The sequence below is a fragment of the Kryptolebias marmoratus genome, linkage group LG21 (assembly GCF_001649575.2).
Source record: "Kryptolebias marmoratus isolate JLee-2015 linkage group LG21, ASM164957v2, whole genome shotgun sequence".
Lineage (NCBI taxonomy): Eukaryota > Metazoa > Chordata > Actinopteri > Cyprinodontiformes > Rivulidae > Kryptolebias > Kryptolebias marmoratus.
The window spans coordinates 12,607,986-12,632,208 of NC_051450.1; the positions used below are offsets into that span (position 1 = coordinate 12,607,986).

Consider the following 24,223-nt stretch of genomic DNA (forward strand, 5'->3'; position numbering starts at 1 on the left):
TGATTGTTACCTTTATGTCGCAGCAACAGTTGAATGAAGAACATTTTTGTGAAACTCTAAAAAAAATTATAAAAGAAAGTTAGTCAGTGCAAGATTTTTGTAGAAAACCTAGTTTTAACACGGTAAATTTAGCATACGATGAAGGCTATAACCTCAAAGGCAAGTAAAACAATAAACTCTTGTTTAAAAGTAGACAAGCTATAAAGAAGAACTAGCTTGATGTGTGTTGATTTGAAATAATTACGTTATTTAAAAGTTACTGTAGAATGGTCTCCAAAATCAACAATATGTAACAGTCAGCTGTGAACCTTGAGCAGCAGTGTTTAAATGGAGGATTTTCTGTCTTATTTATTGATGACTTTGTATAACTTTCCTTCAACTTGTCACTCCACGTTTTTATAGTTTAAAGCAAAGTTATATATTCTTTGTGAACCTAATGTGCTGCACTAATAGGAGAGTGTCCATAGATGGCAGAAAAGTTGTAATTCATGCAGCTTTATTTTATTCCCTGACCTAAACTTATAAAAATGGCTATATCAGCATTCGTTGTAAAAACTCATTTTCTAAAGAGAAATTGCAGATACATAACGGATTACAAAACTAAAGGGAAAATGCAAAGTTTATTAATACTTAAGTTTCGATTTTGTGGCATCAACAAGCATAATTTTAATGACGTGACTGCCATGATTAGGTTATTGTGAGTGATGTTTTGTGTATTTTCAGCTCTTTGATAAGTAGTGAACGCACTTGTTGGTGATTTTATATGGTAGCTATTTATTTTTTTTCCATTTATTTATGACAGCTTTACAGAATCATAAATAAATGTCCGTTGCGACCGAGCTGAATCAATGTACCGGCTCTTTTAATTGCATTCAGTTCTTTTTCTACTTCTTTGCTTTTTTGATTCAGTGTTAGCATTAACAGCACCTAGCTTAGCCACGGCTAAGTGTGTGTGTCACGTTAAAAACGAGATTTTTAATAAATATGAGGTAAATTTGTTATGTTTTTGAAAAACATGAACTTTTTTTATGATTACTCTGGACAGTACTAGTATCACACATACGCATGTATTCTCAAATACTAATTAAATACCAATACTTGACCTAATTATAAACGCTAAAAGTAGCAGCTGCTGAGTGAGGGGCAGTTAGGGAGCCGGAAGAGCTGCCTGTTGTTGGTGAACTGAGCCGAAAGAGCCGGATCCCGGAAAAAGAATAGGAATTTCCACCACCGCTACCGAACTGTTCTGAGGTCGGCTTTCATAGCAACCATCCATTCAAACGCGGGAAGGAACCTTACAGACTACTGATCCCGGGTCAGGCCTCTAGATAATTCCGCTTCCATTCAAACCAATCAGCTGATAGCCGCATGACAGGCAGGCCTCGCAGTTGCTCAGTAGAGCGCCTTTTGGTAACAGGAACATGGCAGCGTCCTGAGTCTTGTTGGTGGGGGGGATACGGCGGAACTGAAGCACTGGCTGAACTCAGTGAACGCTGGGGGGGCTGAGGGACGGCTACAATTAACACCTACAAGCGAATTAACAGGTAAATGCATCGGTAGCGCGTGCCACTTTTCTTCTTGTTCTTCGCGTTTTTGCCCAATTTAACCCCGGCGCTGAGACCTATTTGATGTGCTAGTTAGCCGCTAATTTGTGGCTAACCCAATATTGGCCTGTCACAACCCCTTTAAAAACGCATCTAACAAACAAACACTGATAACAGAGGCATTTGGAGTATTGTTCTTAGTCTAGTTAGGTGGCGCATTTGTGTCGACACCGCGAAAGAGAGCAGCTGTGTTTGTTTTTAGCCTGACAGTGAACCGCGGAGGCCTGCAGCAATGAAACAGAACTGGGCTAGCTTCTTTATTGCCAGGTAACGTTAATGCTGTTTGGCGTGGATTTACTTGACAGCCTGATGGGGCCGGTGCACGGACACAAACGGGCTTAAGAATCACAACCAGGCCCTTGAACGCGTCTTTTTTGTCGCTTCGCAATTTGCTTTTTTTTTTTTTTTTTTTTTTTTTTTTGTGAATGGCGCTTTGCTAGCATGAAATCTTGACTGATGAAGTGGGCTAAGTTCCTGGTCTTCAAGTTAACGTGTTAGAGGGCTGATTGCTTCATATAACTGTCAAACACAAGGGAGAGGTTCCTGTATGTTTTTGGATTATAAATAATGAATATATGCATTCATGTTTTACTTTGTCTTGCCTCTTTGAATTGAGAAATACCAATATTTGTTTGATTCTGACAGTCCAAATCCACTCATCCAGGTGTGTTGTTTTTTGTGGACCAGTGGTTTTGGTTAGTTTAAGTTGGGAGTTCAGTTATCATAGGTTTAAATGGGATTTTACTGGACAGATTAAAAAAAAAAGTCAGGGCCATATAATGTTGAAGTAGCACATGACAGTTTGACCATTGCCCTCACACTGATGCTGAGGTAGTTTTCCAATTATCCTTTGGTGATCCAACCATTTTCTACACAGCTGGGAGAATACAAACCTGAGAAGGGTTTCAGACAAAATTCAGTTCAGGAAGTTTGACGCTTTAATCCCCGTTTTAGGTGTTTCATACAGTCCAGTTTGCAGGACATGCATCAGAACTATGTGATCTGAGTCGCTGCTTTTGTCTGTTGTTCAGGAATTGTTGTTTTTTCTTTTCTTTTTATAGAAAACCGTCAAGGAAAGCTCAAGTGATTTGCAGTTTACTTTGTATCCAGGGAAGGAAAAACTGGGAAGGGCAATCACATGACCCAGTCTTGGCATCTGTTTTGACCTTTTTGTTACACTCATCGCGGTAATGTCATTAAAACAAAAAAAAGAAAAGAAAGTGCTCAACTGCTGTCACATTGAGCAAACTGTGGGGTGTTGATTATTGTGCACGCTGTGACCCCTCTGCTTTACACCTAAGCATGCATGCAGTTCCGTGAATCAATATTCAAACAAGATTCTGGATAATTGCTCCTATCAGAAGCTCTTGAAATGCCTGACACTTGTCTCTTTAGGGAATGAAAAAGTGTGGAGGGGGAAATATGGGCATATCGCTGTTTGCTGCCTCATTTGCACACTAGAACTGGACAGGAAGGAAAACTGGAGTTGGATTTTTCCAGGATCCTGGCTGAGTGCTGACACAGGTTCCCCTTGTCACAGTTCAGCTGCCAGGACACAAATTACTGCATGTAGAAGAGGATAGGCAGTTTTGTTTTTCTCCTTTTGCTTTACTAACATCGGATTTCCTTAAAGGCTTAATTTTTGGCCACAATTTTCACAATTTAACCGCTAAATTGTAATCTTGCGTTGTGTTGCGTCTCACTTAAAGTTGACACCTAGACTAACATCTTCTTACCAAACGCTGATCATACTGCTGGCTCTCTTATCACTGACTTCTTAGCTTTATCTAGTTCACTGTTGTGCTGTTTTGTATTTGATTGTCTTCAGTAAATTGTATCACAGTAGTGCACCGGTACGACTCGTCGAAGAAGCATCTGCAAGCATCCACTCCAGAAGGAAAAAGCGAGGTCAGAAAAAAGGCACAGCAGTGACAAACTGCAAGTCGTTCTGCTGTCTGAACTGATGCTACAGCTTGTGTCTGTGGAATCGGCGAGCTGTGGAGTGATGTCCTCCTCTCTGCTGCTGGATAATAGCTGTTTACGGTGTCACGTAGCTGGGGGATCGGTGGGAAACACTTTCTCTGGGCTGGAACGTTTTGAATGACTGTTTCTCCACCGTATGTTGGAACATATATGGTCAAATAAAAAGATCTGCTCGTAAAAATCTGGTTGACTTCTTTTGGTGTAACAAATAAAAATAAAATAAAAAAGACCCACCCTTAATGAAGTCTTTACCTAAAATCTGTAATGTTCTGTTCTCTATGTTAAACTCCTTTTTAATTATAAGTCTGACTCTGTGTTTTAGGTCTTGGGAAAAGATGAGTCTAATCAAAGACAACAAAGACGTGGCCTGTTTCTACACCACCAAGCACTCCTGGAGGGGAAAGTAAGACCCCAACTTTTTATTATTTTTATTATTATTATTATCATTGAACTCCACAAGTGAACTGTCAAAGTTTGTAGAGTTTATACTTTTGTTTGTTTGTTTTACACCTTCTAAATCTCATTTTGCTCTATAAAAATGAACCACGACTCCTTACTTACTTATCTGGCTGAGGAGATTTGGGGAAAATCCTGAAAGCACTGACTCAGTGCTTCCATTGTGTTCCCGTCTTTATCGCAGCTGAGGATAAGAGGTCCTCAAACTGCTGTCTGCGGTTATGTGTCGCTGCACTTTTTAGTGAAATGAGACTCAAAGGACAGAGGGCAGAACCTGCTCCTTTGAAAAGGGACATCTATGTATTGATCGCCGTTTGTTGCCCAGAAAATAAGTAATACATGTTCGCTTTACAGATATAGCTCCTATTTATTGCTTGTTGAATTCTAGTAAAATTACTCATTGTTTACATTAGTGTTAGTCAATGAAAAATAAATTGTATATACTATATTTCTTCTTAATTAAGATAACTGACTGTGTTCTGCTTTCACAAGCTGCCCAGTGTGATACAACACCATGTTATGCTGTCTGAATTACATCAATGGACAGAATATAAACCAAACTATGTGCTGTGGATACTTTGAAGGCCCTTGATGCTAATTGGACAAACAGGCTTCAGTTTGATCAGCGAGCCAGTCGGGTCAGATTACCAATACCTGCTTTCTAAATGTCTTTGCCCCATTAAAGTCTCCCGTTGACTGGAGTAACTTAAGCAGGGCTGCAGCGCATTAGCGATCATCACTGATTCATCCCGCTAATGCTTCCTGCCATGTTGGGCGGCGTTGACGTCTGAAGTATGTCCGAGCAGCGCAGTTTAAGGCCCTCGTGGTGGTTGGTTTGAATCGGATGACACGACCATATGACCGTCCACCAGATGGATGGAGGCAACGAAGCACGCGGCTTGGTTGAACTGGTGTTTCTGCTGACAGTCGAAGAGGTTTCAGTGATGGAGGTTAAATGAAAAGATACGAAGTTGAGAGGAAGCGCAGAAGAAGACGAGTACGTGGGCAAGCACGGACAAGCCAGAGAGAAATGAAAATGAAACTTTGGTGCTTGTGGAGTGTAGTTTTCATGTTCAGCAGAGATGTGCAGCTACAGTCACTGCCATTAGTGTGTAAATGCTGGCAGCGCTGACAGAGGTTGGGTGGAGCAGACGTACAGTGGATGAATAGGTCAAACACAATGCAGTGGATCTGTCAATAGAAAAATAAATAATTGAGATATTTCCTTTTCATCTCACTTCATTACACCCTTACGTTTTTCAGGCTGCACCTGTGTGTCAGAGTCTAAAACAGACCGTAAATATTGAAATAAGATTTTAGCCATTTTACTGCAAACACTGTAGTTGCTAAAAAAGCTTCAACTTCTGGTTTTAGGATTTACAGAAATGGTGTGTATTTAAGCTGATTTTGAGACAAGAATTATGTTCCTTCGTAGTTTTTCTTTTTTGTTTTTTTTTTAGTTTGTAAATGCCTGAAATAAATGTTAGAGTTGTTTTGGTGTCATAATCACATTTGTGCACATTTCTAGATATTTGAAAGATCCTATTACAACCTCTGTGGTCATGATCAGGGTTTTTTCTTTTAGGTCTTATGGGTGTTATAGAGAATATTCGGCCTTTCCCATCGACTTTAGCACTCCTTTGAAAGTCTTCATACCTCTGTGTTACTGACACGACAAATTGAATCAATAAATTATCAGGAAAATATAGAAGATATGCTTTATCTGTTGCTGCCACCTGGGGTAAAATGGTCTTTGTGCAGTTTTAGTCTTTTCTTTGGTTCTCTGTTTTATCTCTTATTACGCTGTTATGATGTTTAGCTTGTCTAACCTAATCTTGTGTTGCACTCATGCAGCTCAGAGTGAGAAATGGGGAATAAATTTCTGAAAAAAGGAGATGGTTAGGAGGATTCCAGTATAGGAAGTTGCCCAATATGATACATTATGAAATCTTTGAAGGGAAGACAAGCTTTAAAGACATGCTGCATAGTTTAACCCTACATATATATCATTGCTACTTATATATCTGTAAAAATTGGTCCATTCTGTACATTAGTTTGACTTTAAATTTATGTAAGTAGTGTATTTTAATATGATACCTCACGCAGTTTCCTTTAATACTGATGCACCTTTGTTGTTTTTTGGTACCTTGTGTGTAAAGAAGCACACAGATTAAATAGGATGGTCTAAGTTGATGCGTCACTCAGAATCCTCAGAGCTGAAACGGAGGTTGTTACAGGGATGAATTGGTTTTGGAGCAAAGCAGAGCCAGAAACATGGATTTGCCGCTATAATCTATGAAGGCTATTTCCACTCAGTCGACTCTGTCACACATCTGTCTCGCTGTGGGAAAGAGAACAATACTATCTATGTTTTTTGTGCCAATCTGGTGCGACGATTGTGTTCAAAAGGACTACAGGTGGCTCAGGTTTCTGCGGGCTGATTTTCATATCTTGGACAGAATGTAAATGGGATTTGCTGCAGCGGTGTCACTTCAGGATTCAAGACAGTCTTGTGAAAAATCTGCAAGTTAACTTCTCAAACTTTAGGCAAACTGAAAGATGTAGAGGGACACTTGGTGTTTTGTTTTTTTTAATCCAAATTGTGGTTATTTTATTCCAATTTTTATTATTTGTTCATTTTTTATCTCCATCTGATAGTTGCATGAAATTCAGGCTCACATTTCGAGACGCAGCCTTTCAAACTCACTGGTTGTGGACATTTTGATTGTATCTTTGTACTAAAATAGAATGAATCTAATTCGGCCCACGGTGAATGAATAATTAACTAGCTTGGTGCTGACAGTGAGTTCGACTCAGACTTTTGTAACCAAGGTCAAGACATAAAGGAAGAGGCATGGTCCCAAAATATCTGAATGGTGTGGAATCAGAGTTGGGAAGCTGCATTTGAAAATGCCAATGTATTGATGTGGTAAATATGTATGTGTTTTAGTTTTTTTTTTTATAAGTAACTGTTTAAAGCTGCTTTTTCTTCTGGTTGCAATACCATGCTGGACTGTTGCTTTGGTGTTTAAACACTGAACTGGAATACACAAACTATGACGTCGCTTTTGGTTAAATATAAAAAGCGTGTGTCTGAAACTCTGAAGTTTCTGCAACTAAAATAGCTGAAACTTCGGCTTGCACATGAGGGCTGTGATTTTATTCTGATAGCTGTTAAAACATCCTATAAGTGCAGCTTAATAGGCCACTCCATCATATTAGTCAACCTGTACTTTCTGCCACCATTTTAACGGTGACGGTGTCTGGAAAAAAAGAAATGACGTTTGCTGTATTCACAGAAAACAATGGATGCTGACTGAGCTTGAACTTATTGTTCCACTTTAACCTTGCCTTAGGCCACTGCCTGTCCTGGCCGCTTGTGTTGTCATGCACTTCACACACAACTACAAGTGCATTATGCAGAAGCAACCTCCCAATTTTATTTTCTCCCACTCTGCCTCTTAGTAGCATAACAGCTGCTGAAGTGGTAACTTTACCAGGCCTCTCGTTGTCCACGCTTAATGAGAGGATGTACAAAAAGGAAAGTAGCCAAGTCGGCATGTTTTGTGTGCAGGCTAACAGCACAGATGCACACATATTACCTTACTCTTCTTAGAGTTATACTTATTACAATCTAAAAACAAGACCAAATATAGTTTCTGGTGTAAAATCTGTTATACGCTGGACAAAAATTGCTGACCAAAGCTGTTGCCAAACTACACGAACATGCCTGTTTGCTCATACAGTTACACAGATATTCACACAGTCAACCATACAGACACACACAGTTTTCACACTTCCTTCCTATCGTGTGTGAAAGCTCCACTTTCGTAACTTTTTTATTGAATTTCTGTTTGCTGCTTTAGTTGTCTGAGTGACTCATTTCAGAACTGCTAAGGCAGCCGACATCAACAGCAACCAAAAAAAAAAAAGATTCAGGGAGTAGCAGATATAAACAAGAAGTGGCAAAAGCAAACATTAAAGCTTTGTGCTGTTCAGTTTGCTCCGGTGTGTGTGATCGATAAGTGTTGACAGAGGCTGTTAGTGAGACCTTGTCGTCATTTTGTGCTTTATCTCGATCTCTGACTCACAAAAATCTGTGGAAACTGACAACTCAATTCTGAACATAGTGACTAAATCCTGGTCAGCTCACTTGTCTTTGATTAAAAGCTTTTTTTTTTTTTTTTTTTTTAACAAGTATATTTTAGTAACCTAAAGGACATGTTAAAGCAATAAAACATCTGTCACTGTGTTCTGTATTCACTGCTAATGTTGTGTGACTGCCTGGGCTGTTTGGAGGTGGTGTTTCTGACTCATCCTGTCTTTCGTGTTGCAGATACAAGCGAGTCTTCTCGGTGGGGACGAATGGCATTACCACTTACAACCCTACCACACTAGAAGTAACAAATCAGGTTGGTACATATACAGCGTTCCTTAAATGAGCAGGAGATTCTTTTTTGTCTGAGCAAAACGAACAATGGCACCATGTTTATTTCTGTGAAATGACTGCATGATGTGCTTAAAAGCACATCTATACACTAAGAGCTTGTTTCGCAGACAAGGCCTAAGGCTAGTTCAATACTACAATGCCGTTTAAGCTGGTTTAAATGGTAACTTAACTCTAAGTTCTTTGCACAGCCTTATCTTAAAGTAGTCATAGATGTAGTCTGTTCTGTATTAAACAAAGCCAAATCCCAAAAAGGTGGATCAGAGCTACTCTGCAAGTAAATTGAAGCATAAAATAATCCTTCAAAGAGGCAGAAATATCTTCTGCTTAGTATTGTTTGTGAAAGAGCACAGCCAGTTTTGGAGTATTTAGAATATCTAAATGAAGACCAATGTACACTACGGAGGTCAGCCAGAAGAGCACTTGTGGGTAGGAGTAATCCATTGAACCTTTTGGGTGAAATAACACTCCAAGACCACTTTCGTATATACAAAGAAAATGCACTGGAAAAAAATGACTTTGCTTGAGCCTAGACTTTCCTCTCTGAATCAAAAAGGAAGGCCCATTCCCAGTCCTCTCGAGATCTGATCGCTTTGAAAATCTGGAATCTGGGATCTTTCATCGTGACGCTGGTGATCTGTGTGCGGCCAGTGAAGCAACCGTGTGGAAAAGTCCACAGAGTCTGCAGTGCCATTTGAGACCTGAGAAGCCTGTACATCAGATTCCCTGACGCTGCTGAGCAAGCCAACTACAAAGTGCGGTTTTCTGAATATGGGCGCTTCCCAGGAGTGATTGGCTGTATAGATGGATGTCACGTTGACATCAAGTGTCCATCGACTCCTGATGCTGAGGACTACAGGAACCATAAGAACTGGTTTTCCATCAACGTTCAGGGTGTATGCACACTCAACTTGGAGTTTTCAAACATTGTTGCCTGTTGGAAAGGTTCAACTCATGATTCAAGGATCTTCTTTAATTCCTCATTGTGTCCTCAGTTTGACAGAGGACAGCATTGTGGACTACTTCTTGGTGACATTGGATGTGGTCAAAGTACGTATTTATTCACGCCATACCTACATCCCACAACAACTGAGCAACAAAGATGCGACAGAGCTTGTATTTGCACAAGAAGGAAGGATGAGCGTATGTTTGGAGTATGGCGTTTCGAGCCAAGAAGATGCTGCAAAGTGTTAATTGCTACAGTTGTGCTGCACAACTACCTGAAGCAGCATGATTACCTGGATCCTCCGATGGACGATCAGGATGATGCAGATGTCCCCGAGGCGGTGGCAGGAAATAACCAACGAGGACTTGGCACACAGAGCTGCTTTCACATCGCAGCACTTCAGTGAGATAAAGATGTGTTTACCCATGCAGTATATTAATTAGAGCTTATTTTTGCTTTAATATTGTTTGTTGTGTAGAAAATGTAAATGTTTGCAGCAAAATTAAACCAGTAACTCATTTAAGGCTGATCTAAAATATAGATGGTGGTGGCAATACTCACACTCTTCCCAAATAAGATAACATTTTTATTTTCACAATTGATTTAATCACATTGTTCAGCATAGTTGTCTCATGCATCTTACTCTGAGCGGTGCTCTATTACAATTTTATATCCAGTTCGACCTATTAAATTCACATTTTTAATGTCATGCTCTTCTTTCAGATATTTCATTTTCTGCTGATGAAATCGTAGCGCTTGTTTTTCATGCATAGACATCCTTTTTGGTCTCTGCTGGGAGGTAGTGGCAGCGTCTTCTCTCTGGCATGCCGCACCAGATGCGGAGGGTGCACGGGCACTGCGCGCTCGCTCTTCCATCAGGAGAAGTGTAGTTTCCTCTGGGTAAAGCAAACTCATGTAGTCTTTAGACTGAAATAAAAATAAAGACTGACACGAACAGCAGAATATTTGTACCCAACACGCCTGTGTTGTCTTTTCTTTGGTGGTGATTCACCTCCAAAATTAGACCGACAGGCTGAGGCTACTGAGGCTTGACTCAGGTGTTCTCACTGGACTTCCTCCAGGACTAAATAGCCTCAGACTAACTAAAATAAATTTAAGCCAGATTCATACAAGCCACTTAAAGTTTAGGCCTACTCCTGGCTTAATCTAAGTCTTGTCTGCAAAACTGGCCCTATATAATTTATTATATTTGATAAGGCATCATAACCACCTTTTATAAAGATGTACTGGTTGTTCACGACTCAATAAATATGCATTTAGTGATTTTTAAAGTGCAAATATAAAGGACTTAAAGCGCTGCCAAAACATTTTCTTCACCTATATGTTCATATGCTTTGTTTGCTGTGATTTTTCCAGTGGCCTTATGGAGACATCTGTGGTATCGGTCCTGTAGGAAAAGGTCAAGGTACAGAATTCAGCCTCACATTCCGCAAAGGCAGCGGCAAGAAGTCGGAAACGCTCAAGTTCTCCACAGAGCACCGGACAGAGCTGCTCACAGAAGCACTGGTCAGTTACCTTCAACATTCACCGTTACTAAATAATCCTAATTCACATTATTCTTAAATAATTTCAAAGCTTACTCATCTTACTGATTGTAGCAATGTGACAAAAAATAAAGTTTGAGCAAACTGGATAAAATTGGCACCATTGGATAGAGCTTGAAAATACCTTTATTTTAAAACCAAGATCCTCCTGATAGGACAAAAACTACAGGAGGTAAAACCTTTATGGAGCTCTTAGGATTCAGCTCGCCATAGAAAACCATCTGCTCACCTATAAAATCACTTGAAAGTTTCATTAAATGTAAAAAAAAAAAACAACTTACTGAGTGAATAAAGGAACTTTTTACTTCCCTTATGTAAATTTGTCTGTGGTTTTTAGTGGAATTTATCGCTGATCTGACTCTTTCATAGCAGGTTAATTCTCCTGTACGCGCTGACTGTGTAACAGTATGTCTTCAGAGTTTGTTGTAGTGTTTAAAAAAAAAAAAAAAAAAATGTCCCTGTGTAGAAATGCAGTGATTGTAACTTCAATATCCTTTGGTTTACTGTAGGTGTGAAACACAAATATGAGTAAGCAGATAATTTTCTGTTCTGAGGAAAATAGTAGAGTTTGTTTTTTTTTTTAAAAAAACCCATAAGAATGGAGATTTCTTCATAGAATTACTTGTAGTTTTATCTTGATTTGTTTATGGCTGTTATTCCAAGAGCTGACAGGTCTGTTGTGTTTGCATTTTTGTGTTTACAGAGATTCAGAACAGAGTTTTCAGAGGGGAAGATAACTGGCAGGGTAAGTTTTTATATTTATAAGAGAAGAAGCATCCAAATGAAGGCTACCTTTTTGAGTAAACAGCCTTTGTAGGACTTGCGTATGTCTTGAACGTCTAAAAGCGTGTGTTGTTACACATTTCACAGCGTTACAACTGCTACAAGCATCACTGGAGTGACACACGGAAACCTGTGAGTTTAGAGGTGACGCCCGGTGGCATCGACCAGATCGACCCCCACACAAACCGAGTGGTGTGCTCCTACGACTATCGAAATATCGAGGGCTTTGTCGAGGTTTCCGATTACCAGGGAGGGTTTTGCATCGTTTACGGTGGCTTCAGCAGGCTAGTACGTATTCAAAACATTCTCAGTTACATGTTCATCAGATCCATTCTATGTGTTGGCTTTGCAAAATGAAAGTCTTTTATTCTGCCCATTCTTTGTAGCATCTGTTTGCCTCCGAGCATCGAGAGGAAATCATCCGCAGCGCCATAGAACATGCTGGAAACTTCATCGGCATCATGCTACGTTTGAGGAAGGAGGCTCTGAGCTTTGAGGGTTTCGTGACGGACAGGTTGGGGAAATACAGCTCAGACGAGAGCATCACTTCTCTGGCCGAGTTCGTGGTGCAGAAGATCACGAGTCGACACCCGGTCAGAACATGCTCTGTTTATTTGTTGTTGTTTTTTTGGTGCTCTATGGTCACCAAAGTAGGGTCTGAATATAAATCTGCATGCCTTACCAGTTTGGTTTTCGCTTGGAAAATGTGCAACAATTTTTAGTGTGCTTAGTTTATTTTGTTGCAGTCAAAAGACAAGAACAGGTTTTATTTTATTGATCTAAATGGTTAACATTTAAATCATATGCCTGTGATTGACAGGAACAAAGGGGAAACTCTGCAAAGATTAATGCAAAATTGTTTCTGTGCACTTGGCTGGGACTTCCCATGTTGTTTCATTTATAAAAATCTGTTAAACTAAACTTTTGATCTGTTTGTCAGTACTGACACCCCGTTTGGTAGTTTAATTTTTGCACATTAATACAGTCTCTGATAAATTATTTTTTAAAGGGATTTTAGGCTCACATTATGTCCACTTTTACATAATTTAAATGTGTGTACTCCAGGAGAAAGAAAAGCTTTTTCTTCTATGATGTTGCACAGTGCTGTTTATTATAAGTAAATTGTTTAAGATACTTGTCAATATCTCATGCCTGTGTAAGGTTTACATTTATGACTGAATTGTGCTTATGCATTTTCAGCATGACAGATTAAATTTAGCCATATACATACTTCATGTTCAGTAGTTTTTGTGATATATTATGTTATTATGATCTTGGTGCGATCTGATCTCTTCCAGGAACCGGTGAAGCGTATCCTTGCCCTCACAGAAACGTGTCTGGTGGAGAGAGACCCAGCTTCATACAACATAGTCACAATCAAACCCTTTGGCGAGGTGAGCCATAACTCAAACATCTTAAAGTCACGATAAAGTTAGTCACTCTTGTTTGGTCTAATTGTAAATTAAGAAAGAGATAAAGGTTAATTGAACTCATTGTGTAAACTGTGTCACTGCAGGTTAGCATGATCGTGTAAGACGTGTAAATTGATACATCCTACTATGTGTTTTTGTTGCTACTGTCCTCTGTCTCATGTTTCCTCAGGTATTTGCACTTATCTGTGATGTAGACAACCCTCAGGTGTTTACAGTGGAATTCATCAGAGGCCAGATCAGGAAGTACTCCTCTACTGAAAGGTACACAAGTATAAATCTTTTTTTTTTGTTTGCTTAAGGTCTACACCCCTGATGGTTTTTTTTGGTATTTTGGCCACAACTTAATTGCCCTTTTTGTTTACAATTTCCCACATTTACAGAATGACTTTGCTAACATAGATGTGCTTTTGCTTAATCTTTAAATCTGTTGTTGACACATCCGTAACACAAATCGCCAGCAGTCATCCAACTCATTTTCTCTCTGTTTCTGTCTGCAGAGACTCCCTGTTAGCCAGCCTCCTCGATGGAGTCCGTGCATCAGGCAACAGGGATGTATGCGTCAAGATGGCCCCTACGCGGAGAGGGCAGAGATGGGGTTTGCTGAGCATGCCTGTTGATGAGGAGGTGGAGAGCTGGCATCTCAGGTTTCTGGCTGCACCTCCTAGTGAGTCAAAACCCTTCAGTTTCAGATTTGCAACTGGATTTTATCTCCATTTGGACGTGAACTATTAGACTGGTTGCCATTGTTTATGGGCATGCACTTCTTCTATGCAAAAGTCCTGAGCGAGCGTTCATTTCTTTGTACTTTAAATGGAAAATAGGAAATAGATTCAGCCGTTTGTTAAGAATATTTTGTGACATAATCAGAAATAAGTTTTCTAAGGTTTCTTGAAGGACAATCTAAAGCTCTTCTTTGGATGATTCCTGCCTTTTATCATCTGTCAAACTAATTGCTCTAATAAAGTAACAAGGTTTGGTCTCTGTAGAAGTAAATTATGGTGTTCCATTAGGTATGCTTTTCTTGTACTAAAACTGAGGTTTTAATATACATTGAAGCCCACTCATCTGAGGAGAGACGGTCAGAAAATCTGCACAATTATTTATGTTTCAAATCATTAACAAGTGGCCAGATTTTACCTTGTAAAGCCCCTTTCTTGTCTTGTTAACCTCAGGAAATTTCTCATTTGAATCGTTCTTTCCCCTCTTCTTTGTTCAGGTGGAAACTTTGCAGATGCGGTGTTCCGGTTCAACGCCAACATATCCTACAGTGGGGTGTTACATGCTGTAACACAAGACGTGAGTGTGCTCAGGATTTTATTTGCCCAGTTTGACCTACAGTAAATTGTAAATGTGTAAACTTCTAAATTCTCATGACCATCTTGTCTTTTTTTTTTTTTTTTTTAAATCCAGGGTCTTTTCTCAGAGAACAAAGAGAAGCTCATCAACAATGCCATCCTGTCTCTTTTATCCCAAGAGTCTGAGCTGCCGGCTTCTAACGCTGAGCTGGAAAGCCATTTTCAGGCCATTCGTCGCCTGGTGGCCTCCAAGGCTGGTTTCCAGGCCTTCACTCAACTGCCGAAGTAAGACTGCTGTGCCCACCTTCTTTTAAATCTTAATAAAATCGACTTCTTGGGAGCTGCTGGTAACGGGCATGCCCTGTCATTCCAAGGTCTGGTCATGGGTCTGGACTCACAGATGCAGCGTAAATATGAATCCATACATCCCAGTCTGCCCTTTGCCTGTCTGTGTTTTAAATCCTTCTTGATCTTCTTCAGTTTTTTTTTTTTTTTTTTTTAAGCTTTAAGCCTTCACCTCTTTTATCTTTGTGCTGCTTTCATCTCAGGCACATCTGAAGTGAGCTTACATTGCTTCACTTGATTCACTTCAACCGTCTGCCTCAGTTTTGTTTTGTCCTTCTATCGGCACTTCATCTCCTTGTTTTGTCCTTTCATTGCGCTTCTCACTAATTGCTTTGAGCATTTCTGTATTTGTTCAAGCACACCCAGTCTTTCAGGGTCACTGAGATGTATGAGAGGAACTATCATTTGCTCTTAATGCCTTGTAATTTGTGAAGTACTGTAATGAGACAAAATTGGTTTTCCTGAAAGATTCATTGTTAGTGTAGCTTGCTGTTTCTCTCACAGAATCCCAGTGCATTGATCAGTTTAAACAGACACTTTAAAAATGGCTGATAAGCAAAAGAAACAACAAGTCACTTTTGAAGCAATGAATTATTTGTGTATCCAATCCCAGACCTCCCTTTTATGTTGGTCATTTTAATTTTTTTTAACGGTGTTGACTTTGCCAAAGCAAAGTATTGTTTTTGTTTGGATTTTTTTTTCTCCAATTGTGTTTGTGTATTCTAGGTTTAGGGAAAAACTGGGAGTAAAAACGGTCAAAGCTTTAAAAAGGAACAACAACAGCGTGACTCATGCTGCTATCGACATGTTGTGTGCACTTATGTGTGTAAGTATAAACTAAATCATTAGATATAAACGTACTGTAGATAATAATGCATTCATCTCCTTTTTACTGGTTTTTGTCCTGCTCTTTGGGTAAAAATCTTTTCTTTCTGTCTCTCTTTCTCTCCAGCCAATGCATGATGATTATGACCTGAGGCAAGAGCAGCTGAACAAGGCATCTCTTCTGTCTTCCAAGAAGTTTCTGGAAAACCTTCTTGAAAAATTCATCACTAATGTGGTAAATACACTACAATCGATAGAAAGACTAAAGAAACCAGCTGTGAAAAATATTGAATGCAGGGAAAAACCCTATCAGATGTTTTACCGTGAATAAGTTTATTAAACAAAACTTGTCCACTGCAGATGAAAATCAGCCCAAATTTGGCAAATCTGATGAACCAAAGCATATCTGTTGATTCATGTGCATTGTCTTTATAAATCAATAAACCTTAAATGTCAAAAAGCATACTGAAATCAGGCCTGTTGGTAAATGTAGCAATATTTGGTCTGTTTGTACATTCTGATAAATCAGCTTGGGTACTTTTCTTTAAGGTTTCCTAATCTCTTATTTCTCTTGTTGTTTTCCCAGGATCATGGTACGGGAGCTTTGGTCATCAGCTCCTTGTTAGACTTCTTAACCTTTGCCCTCTGCGCCCCCTACAGTGAAACCACCGATGGGCAGCTGTTCGACATGCTGCTTGAAATGGTTGCCTCCAATGGACGGACATTATTCAAACTCTTCCAGGTTGGAAAAGCTAACATTTGAGGAATGTTGGAGTAATTAAAACTATTGCTGCAGTGTTTTGACTCTCCCTGGTCTTATCTGTAGCATCCCTCCATGGCAATAGTGAAAGGAGCAGGCCTGGTGATGAAAGCCATTATTGAGGTCAGTGTTTCTGTAGACAAAGAGCTGTGCTGTACTATGAATCAGGTGTTTTGCTGTCGCTTTATCATCTCGTGGAGCTCTTGATCTGTGATGCTGCTGCCCTGAACTTTGATGAAATTTAGGAAGGAGATAAGGAAATAGCCACGAAGATGCAAGAGCTGGCTTTGAGTGAAGGGGCTCTGCCAAGACATCTGCACACATCTTTGTTCACCATCAGCGCAGACCAGCGGATGCTTACCAACAGGTTCAGCCTCACTAAATACACACACTTTAATATAGTTATTTAGCTCCCCCTTTGTTACCTGTTTCTCCTTCACTAAAGCTGTTTTCTTATCACTTAATTTACCATCAAAACACAACAGCTGGTAAAATAAATTCAACACCTTTATGTCTGTTTTTGCATCAGACAACTGAGTCGTCACCTGGTGGGGCTGTGGACAGCGGAGAACCCTGTGGCCATGAACCTCCTTAAAAGGATCCTTGTAAGCTTCCTTATCAGCTGAGTTCAGACGATGAGGCACATATTTGATGCGTCTCCAACACGCATGCCAAAAGCTTAGTATAATGTAGATGCAAGATGATACTTTGTTCGGGTCTATTTATATCTTAATGGGTTTTGTTCTCTTCGATACTTGCAGCCAACAGGTTTGTTAGCTTATTTGGACAGTACGGACTCAGTCCCAGAGAAAGACGTGGACAGGATGCACATTCGTGACAACTTAAAAATCGCCACGGTATCTGAACAAACACATCTGTATATTTTTTCTGTAAAGTGGAGTAGAATCATGAAAAAGTAATTTGGAGAATTTATTTTATTGTTGCTTTCTGTAGGATCAGCTAAATCGCAACAAGGTGCCTGAGTGGCAGCGGATTGCAGGTAAAGCAGCCAAAGAGGTGGAGAAGTTCGCCAAGGAGAAGACTGATCTGGTGCTGATGCACTGGAGAGATAAGATGGGCATTGCTCAGAAGGAGGTGAGAATGTATCTTTTTATACGAGCACTAATTTACCTGTTGTTAAATTCCTGCTGCTGCGGCTGACTTTGTCCGCTTGGATAACTGCTGCTCCTTCTGCCGATGCTGAACTCTACTGCAAGAACGCAGAGCAAAATGTTTACGGTTTCCTGGAGTTATTTTGCATGGAAAGCAGCGTCTGCTCTGGTCCTGCTGGTGTATTCAGAATACATGCGATTTTGCCTTAAAATGTGCGGCTGCTTGATTTTCTTTTTGGTATGACAAAAGGTTTCTATCACAGGCAGTGAATTGTGTTCATGTGCAAAATGTGATCGTAGTGTTTGAATTTAAGTCCCTTTTTTGTCCAGGGAAAAACCTCAATTTAAACGCCTTTTGAGTTTGGTTTGAATATGAATATGGAAGACTGGTGCCAAAGCTACTTACTTTATCAAACTCTTGGGTTGCTGGTGCCTGTTCTTTGCTGTTTGCTGTCACTTGGATGTTCTGTTTTTTCCTTCTACACTTTCAGTGACTTAAAACTCTGATTATTGTTTTGCTTGTTTTCCTAAATGTTTCTCAATCATCTCCATCTATTTGTTGAAATCATGAGTTGTTCATTAGCAAATGATTTTGGAAGTGAAATATAATCTAGTCACCTGTTAAATATGAGAGATTAAAAAATAGTTTAGCATATCAGTCTGTGTGTGTGTGTATTCACAATTTAGTGACTTGTGACCCTTATTGTGATTCATCCGTTTGATCTGAGGAACAATAATCTCTCTGTATCTCTGCCCCATTCTCCCCTTCTGGTTTGCTCTGCTGTCAAAAAATGCAGCAGGACAGAAACAACTTGGTAAGTAGGACTAACTGATGAGCTTTATATATTTTTTTTTTAAATAAATGTATTTTTTATAGATACTTTCTCCTGAGCAAACCATTTTTCCAGCTTCATGTCACATCTTGGGTGTCTGTTTTTTATTTTTCTTCTTTCTCTGCCAATTACCAATTTAACATCCACACAAAAATGGTCCAAAAAGAGGATATCGTCATAAGACATCTTGCCTAAATCAGAAGTTGATTCCAGGGGCCGGCACAGACTGAATTTAATATTTGTAGCTTTCCGATGCTTCTTTTGTTTATAAATAAATAATGAACCATGTTCAGTCTGAGACCCCTGCCATGAGCAGCTTGTGCCATCTTCTGCATTTCTGTTATTTGTTTGTTACCACTGTTTTGGATGATGCAAGAAGTTTGTTTTAATCTTTGATGCCGAGATAAAAATGTGCAACAAGCAGAAATAGCTGAACTGCAGCTACTTATATTTAGAAAGAAGAATCATCAAACTTTTGATAGTTATGGTTCTTATTTTGTGATGCATAAATAAAAGCATTTATAAGAAATGATCAAGCCAAAGACAAAATTACAAGACGTATTGGCTCCTTCGTTTAGTTTTTGTCCTATTGTCGTGTTGTTTTGTGGGTGTTTTCTATAATAACTGACTTTCCACATCCCAAAAAGTTTTTTTTTTTCTCCTTTCAGTGTTTCTTTGCTCATCTTGTTACCATTCTAACGTCACATCTCTCTTCATGCCATAAACTGAAAAAGGATGAAAATGTCCTGCTGGGAACAAAGGCTGATCGTTACAGACTTCTAACGAGTGTGCTTTCTTCTTTGATTTCAGAATCCAAACCAAAAGCCTGTCATCCTGAGGAAGAGGAGGCAGAGAATTAAGATTGAAGCAAACTGGGAGCTTTTTTATTACAGGTAGATCATTTTAGTTACGTGAACTGATACTTGAGGCTTGCTTCTCTGAGCTGGTTTAGTTGATATTTTTGCAGATCCTGCAAGAACAAAACATTCAACTAGTTATTTAAACAGTTGTTTCAATCGGTGTGCTTTTCTGCTCCAATGTTAAAGGTTTCAGCTCGACCATGCACGCTCCAACCTCATCTGGAACCTTAAAACAAGGGAGGAGCTGCGGGACGCTCTGGAGGGCGAAATGCGTGCTTTTAATGTGGACCGCGAGCTCGGCAACGCCACCGTCATTTCCTGGAACCACCAGGAATTTGAGGTTTGTGCTCCCATAGGGCTTGTGTCACTCTGTGGCCTCTTGGTTCTTATTTATATTTGTTCAGAAGTCTGTGTAAGCAGCCAAATGATATGTAAAGAGAAATCCACAGAAGCATACAGATCCAATTCTAACAGTTTCATCGTTTGACTCGTTTTTTTGGTGCAGGTGAAATATGAGTGCCTTTCTGATGAAATAAAGATCGGGGATTATTATCTGCGTCTGCTGCTGGAGGAGGATGAAAATGACGAATCAAGTGCCATCAAGAGATCGTAAGATAACAATGCAGCCAAACAAATACCTACCTTTTTTTTTGTTTTTCAACACTAGATGTAAAACATGATTTAAATTCCTCCTCCTCTGTGCTGGTAGATATGAGTTCTTCAACGAACTCTACCATCGTTTTCTGCTCACGCCCAAAGTAACGATGAAGTGCCTGTGCCTGCAGGCGCTTGCAATAGTGTACGGCAAGTGCTTCGAGGAGATCGGTCCCTTCACAGACACAAAATACATTGTGGGCATGCTGGACCGGGTACGTGCAGACAAACAGTCAATGTTTTTTATTTCTGTCAGTAAATCCTGACATCTGCAATCTTTTTGTTTTAGTGCACAGACAAGCTGGAAAGGGACAGAATCATCCTTTTCCTCAACAAGCTCATTCTTCATAAGGTAAACAGTAAAAAGAGATGGGGGGGGGGGGGGGGGAATAAAGCACTGATGCAGTTTTGCATGCCGGTGTTATCTAACCCACATCTTCTGTGCAGAAAAATGTGAAGGACGTGATGGATTCAAACGGTGTCCGGATCTTGGTGGACCTGCTCACCTTGGCCCATCTGCACACCAGCAGAGCTACTGTGCCGCTCCAGGTAAAAGCTACAGCCTTTTCAGGAACTGTATGAATTAATCAGACATCACTGAATGGTTTATTTAGCCACGCTCCATGGATCCAGTTTTGCTCAGCAATAACCTGAATGTAAAGGTCCTTTAAATGCTTTTGCACTTGTGCATGCAAAAACATATATATTTATATCAGTAAAATTCTGCTTTTTCTGTAGATATTCTTTACAAAACATCACTTTGAGCTTGTCCAGATGTGAGGATTGTGTGTTAGAATTAGCTTGAAGGTGAATCAGCTTATCACTGTAGTTAAAGTATTTCAGTTCCTTAAGGATGGAGATATAGATTCCTCTAGTTTTTATGCTACAACAAAGCAATTTGACCTAAATTCCTCCAGTTTTATGTTATAGTGCAACAGATGAATGTGCAGTTCTTTTGGACATCTTAAACTGCAGCACAAACCGTTGTTAACTCTGTGTTTTAAAATCTTCTGCCAGTCTTTAAAACATACAATCACTTGTTTGATTCACTTTATCTAACATATATTTGATAATCAAATAAATGTGTCATTAATTTGCATTAATGTGTATCTGATTTTGACCTCATATTTTCTCATATTTTTGGTCCCTTAAGGGACTGAGGATCCTGGTTTGGGACAGTTGAATTAAATAATGTGTCCTGCAGCATCAAAACAAATCTCTTTTTCCCACAGAGCAACGTGCTGGAGGCATCACCAGACATGAAGAGGGAGGGTGAGAAAGAGTGGTACTTTGGTAATGCAGACAAAGAAAGAAGAGGACCTTTCAGTTTTGAGGAGGTATAGTCTTTGGATTTCTGCCATTTTTTGTCAAATCAGTTTAGCAACATTTTGCAAGAACATTTGTCTGTGTTTTTTAATCACAATATATTAGGCTATCAGTTGTAACAACTTGGTAAGCTAATAACATGCATTCCTGAGTTTTACCTGCTATCTTTTATTTTTCGTTTTGTTTTGTTTGGTTTTTGTTTCCTGCTCTCCAGATGCAGGAGTTTTGGAGCAGTGGTGTCCTGACAGCAAAGACGCGCTGCTGGGCTCAGGGGATGGACGGTTGGCGCCCTCTGCAGGCCATTCCTCAACTGAAGTGGTGCCTGCTGGCGACTGGGCAGCCCGTGATGAACGAGTCCGACTTGGCCACGCTGATCCTCAACATGCTGATCACCATGTGCTCCTACTACCCCAGCAGGTATGGAGTTGAGTTTACTTTTTCTAGCCCTTTGTTGTGTATTTTCATATATGCAAAATTTAATCAGTGAATATCTTAGTTTTTATGACGGATAAATTAGTAGCTCTTTATTTACTTTATTCTCAGGGACCAAGATAATGCCATCATTAGGCCTTTACCTAAAATCAAAAGGATGATTGGTGACAATGCCTGTCTCCCACATATTGTCCAGGTAAGTGTAGCGTTTCACTTTCTTCACGTTCTTACAGATGCGTCATACTCCAGTTGACAGCTGGGTAGAATCGAATGAGATTTGGTGTTTTATTCTTTGTTTTTTTTTTTTCCAGCTGCTTTTGACGTTTGACCCCATTCTGGTGGAAAAGGTTGCCAATCTTTTGTACCTGGTGATGCAGGACAACCCCAATTTGCAGCGCCTCTATTTGACGGGGGTCTTCTTCTTCATTATGATGTACACAGGCTCCAATGTGCTTCCTGTAGCGAGGTAAACACGCAGCACAAGCACTAAAGTAGGTGCTGTGTGTTGACATCAGTAAGTTATGATCTTGTGTGAAATTTGTAAGAGATGGCAGGGGATGGTTGGTTGGCGTCCCCTGCAGGCCATGTAGTGCGAGAGCTTAAGAGAGAGCATAAGTTTAATTTTCAATCACCATGCCTATTTAAGACATAAATGTAGTACATAAATAGAACATTTAATACATGTTTATTAGACCAATATTGTCTTTTAGGGAAAAAAAAAAGTTTAGTTTTGAAAATTGCAAATTCATCAGACATATTTTCACAAATAACCATTTGTGGCATTTCTGTTTTTTGTAGGTTCCTGAAGTACACTCATTTGAAACAAGCCTTCAAGTCAGAGGAGGTGAAGATCATTTTAAATCTTTGCTTTCTATGAAACTAAATTGTGTGAATACAGTGTTGTAATTTCAAATGGATAACGTTCTGCTGTGCTGTCTTTCCAGTCGAAGGGTCAGGACATCGTGCAGCGAAGCGTTCTGGGTCCAGTGTTGCCTGAGGCCATGGTGTGTTATCTGGAGAACTATGAGGCTGAACGCTTCTCTGAGATATTCCTTGGGGAGTTTGACACACCTGAGGCCATTTGGAGCAGTGAGATGAGGTGGGAAGTTTTTTCTTTTTTTTTTTTTTTTGTAAAATTAGGTTTTACATATTAATGTTGCTGCAAAACCAACACTTAAGGAAATTTTATTTAACTCTTTCTTCAGGCGGATGATGATCGAGAAGATTGCAGCTCATATAGCTGACTTCAGCCCCAGGCTGCAGAGCAACACGCGGGCACTTTACCAGTACTGCCCCATCCCTGTGATCAGCTTCCCTCAGCTGGATAATGAGCTCTTCTGCAACATTTACTACCTCAGGCATCTGTGTGACACTACACGTTTCCCCAACTGGCCCATCCGAGATGCTGTATGATTTTTATTTTTATATCTTCTTTAGGAGTTGTGTCTTAATTATCAAACAAAAGTTTCTAATGGTTGTTTCCTGCTGCAGGTGAAGCTGCTGAAAGATACTCTTGAAGCCTGGAAGAAGGAGGTGGAGAAGAAGCCGCCATCGATGTCTGTGGACGACGCCTATGAAGTGCTGAACCTCCCCAAAGGACAGGGCCAGTGAGTGGAAGAAATTCAGTGTTTCTCGATGTTGTAAAACTGTTGAATTTAATTATTTATGTATAAATATAATCTCCGCTGAGCATAAATGTGTTACCAGTGTTACATTTGTCTTCAGGCACGAAGAAAGTAAAATCAGGAAAGCTTACTTCAGACTGGCACAGAAGTACCATCCTGACAAAAACCCAGAAGGAAGGGTGAGTGTAGCACCCTCTACTACAGTATGTTACTTTAGCGTTAGAATAATTTATGTATTTCCTCTCAAAAACTTCTCGTCTTCTTTCAGGACATGTTTGAGAAAGTTAACAAAGCATACGAGTTCCTTTGCACTAAATCTGCCAGAATCGTGGACGGTCCTGACCCAGAAAACATCATTCTCATCCTTAAAACCCAAAGCATTCTTTTTAATCGACATAAACAAGGTGTGAAAATGAAACAATGCTTTGTTTTTCTTCGTATTTTACCTAAAAAAGAATCTAATCCTGGTAGATGTTTAGTTGTTTTGAAGAAATGAATGAAAATGAGTTACTTCTTGCTTTCATATTCACAGAACTGGAACCTTACAAATATGCCGGTTATCCAATGCTCATTAAAACAATCAAGATGGAGACTGATGACGAGCAGCTTTTCTCTAAAACGTCCCCTCTCCTCCCGGCTGCTGCTGAGCTGGCCTTCCACACAGTGAACTGTTCGGCTCTTAACGCGGAGGAGCTGCGTCGTGAGAACGGCATCGAGGTGCGCACGTTTTAAATGTCAGCATTTCGAAAAAATAAATTACGCCTTGAGGGCAGATGAGGTGAATAAACAATCAATTCTGTTTAGATTTTACTGGAGGCTCTCTCTCGATGCGTCGCTGTGTTAACTGCATCCAGCAAGCCTGATGACATGGCTGTACAGGTAAAAAAAAAAAAAAAAAAGGATCATTTGACAGGCTGTTCCTCGAAGTTGTGTTTCTCA

At 39.8% G+C, this 24,223-nt stretch overlaps 1 protein-coding gene across 7 annotated transcripts in view; it reads left to right on the top strand.

Annotated features, from left to right (window-relative positions):
* The first annotated feature begins 1,361 nt into the window (after positions 1-1,361).
* LOC108230432 (dnaJ homolog subfamily C member 13) overlaps positions 1,362-24,223 on the top strand; it is a 29,570-nt gene continuing 6,708 nt past the window's right edge. Inside the window, exons 1-40 of one of the 7 annotated variants that reach the window (XM_037973188.1) lie at positions 1,362-1,544; positions 3,910-3,990; positions 8,380-8,455; positions 10,814-10,963; positions 11,705-11,746; positions 11,872-12,072; positions 12,171-12,377; positions 13,083-13,178; positions 13,387-13,478; positions 13,715-13,881; positions 14,434-14,513; positions 14,628-14,797; positions 14,887-14,919; positions 15,584-15,683; positions 15,810-15,917; positions 16,269-16,424; positions 16,509-16,565; positions 16,688-16,809; positions 16,972-17,047; positions 17,204-17,299; positions 17,397-17,537; positions 18,352-18,369; positions 19,198-19,280; positions 19,434-19,587; positions 19,753-19,856; positions 19,957-20,116; positions 20,191-20,253; positions 20,349-20,450; positions 21,134-21,238; positions 21,442-21,644; positions 21,771-21,855; positions 21,971-22,125; positions 22,458-22,503; positions 22,604-22,758; positions 22,865-23,066; positions 23,151-23,266; positions 23,385-23,463; positions 23,553-23,688; positions 23,817-24,001; positions 24,089-24,163. In XM_037973188.1, coding sequence (XP_037829116.1) covers positions 3,923-3,990; positions 8,380-8,455; positions 10,814-10,963; positions 11,705-11,746; positions 11,872-12,072; positions 12,171-12,377; positions 13,083-13,178; positions 13,387-13,478; positions 13,715-13,881; positions 14,434-14,513; positions 14,628-14,797; positions 14,887-14,919; positions 15,584-15,683; positions 15,810-15,917; positions 16,269-16,424; positions 16,509-16,565; positions 16,688-16,809; positions 16,972-17,047; positions 17,204-17,299; positions 17,397-17,537; positions 18,352-18,369; positions 19,198-19,280; positions 19,434-19,587; positions 19,753-19,856; positions 19,957-20,116; positions 20,191-20,253; positions 20,349-20,450; positions 21,134-21,238; positions 21,442-21,644; positions 21,771-21,855; positions 21,971-22,125; positions 22,458-22,503; positions 22,604-22,758; positions 22,865-23,066; positions 23,151-23,266; positions 23,385-23,463; positions 23,553-23,688; positions 23,817-24,001; positions 24,089-24,163 — 4,464 coding nt within the window. In that variant the 5' untranslated portion in view covers positions 1,362-1,544; positions 3,910-3,922. Of the gene's footprint in view, positions 1,545-3,909; positions 3,991-8,379; positions 8,456-10,813; positions 10,964-11,704; positions 11,747-11,871; positions 12,073-12,170; positions 12,378-13,082; positions 13,179-13,386; positions 13,479-13,714; positions 13,882-14,433; positions 14,514-14,627; positions 14,798-14,886; positions 14,920-15,583; positions 15,684-15,809; positions 15,918-16,268; positions 16,425-16,508; positions 16,566-16,687; positions 16,810-16,971; positions 17,048-17,203; positions 17,300-17,396; positions 17,538-18,351; positions 18,370-19,197; positions 19,281-19,433; positions 19,588-19,752; positions 19,857-19,956; positions 20,117-20,190; positions 20,254-20,348; positions 20,451-21,133; positions 21,239-21,441; positions 21,645-21,770; positions 21,856-21,970; positions 22,126-22,457; positions 22,504-22,603; positions 22,759-22,864; positions 23,067-23,150; positions 23,267-23,384; positions 23,464-23,552; positions 23,689-23,816; positions 24,002-24,088; positions 24,164-24,223 lie in introns of those variants that run through there. The other 6 variants (XM_017406648.3, XM_037973185.1, XM_037973187.1 and 3 more) reach the window with 6 other exon arrangements.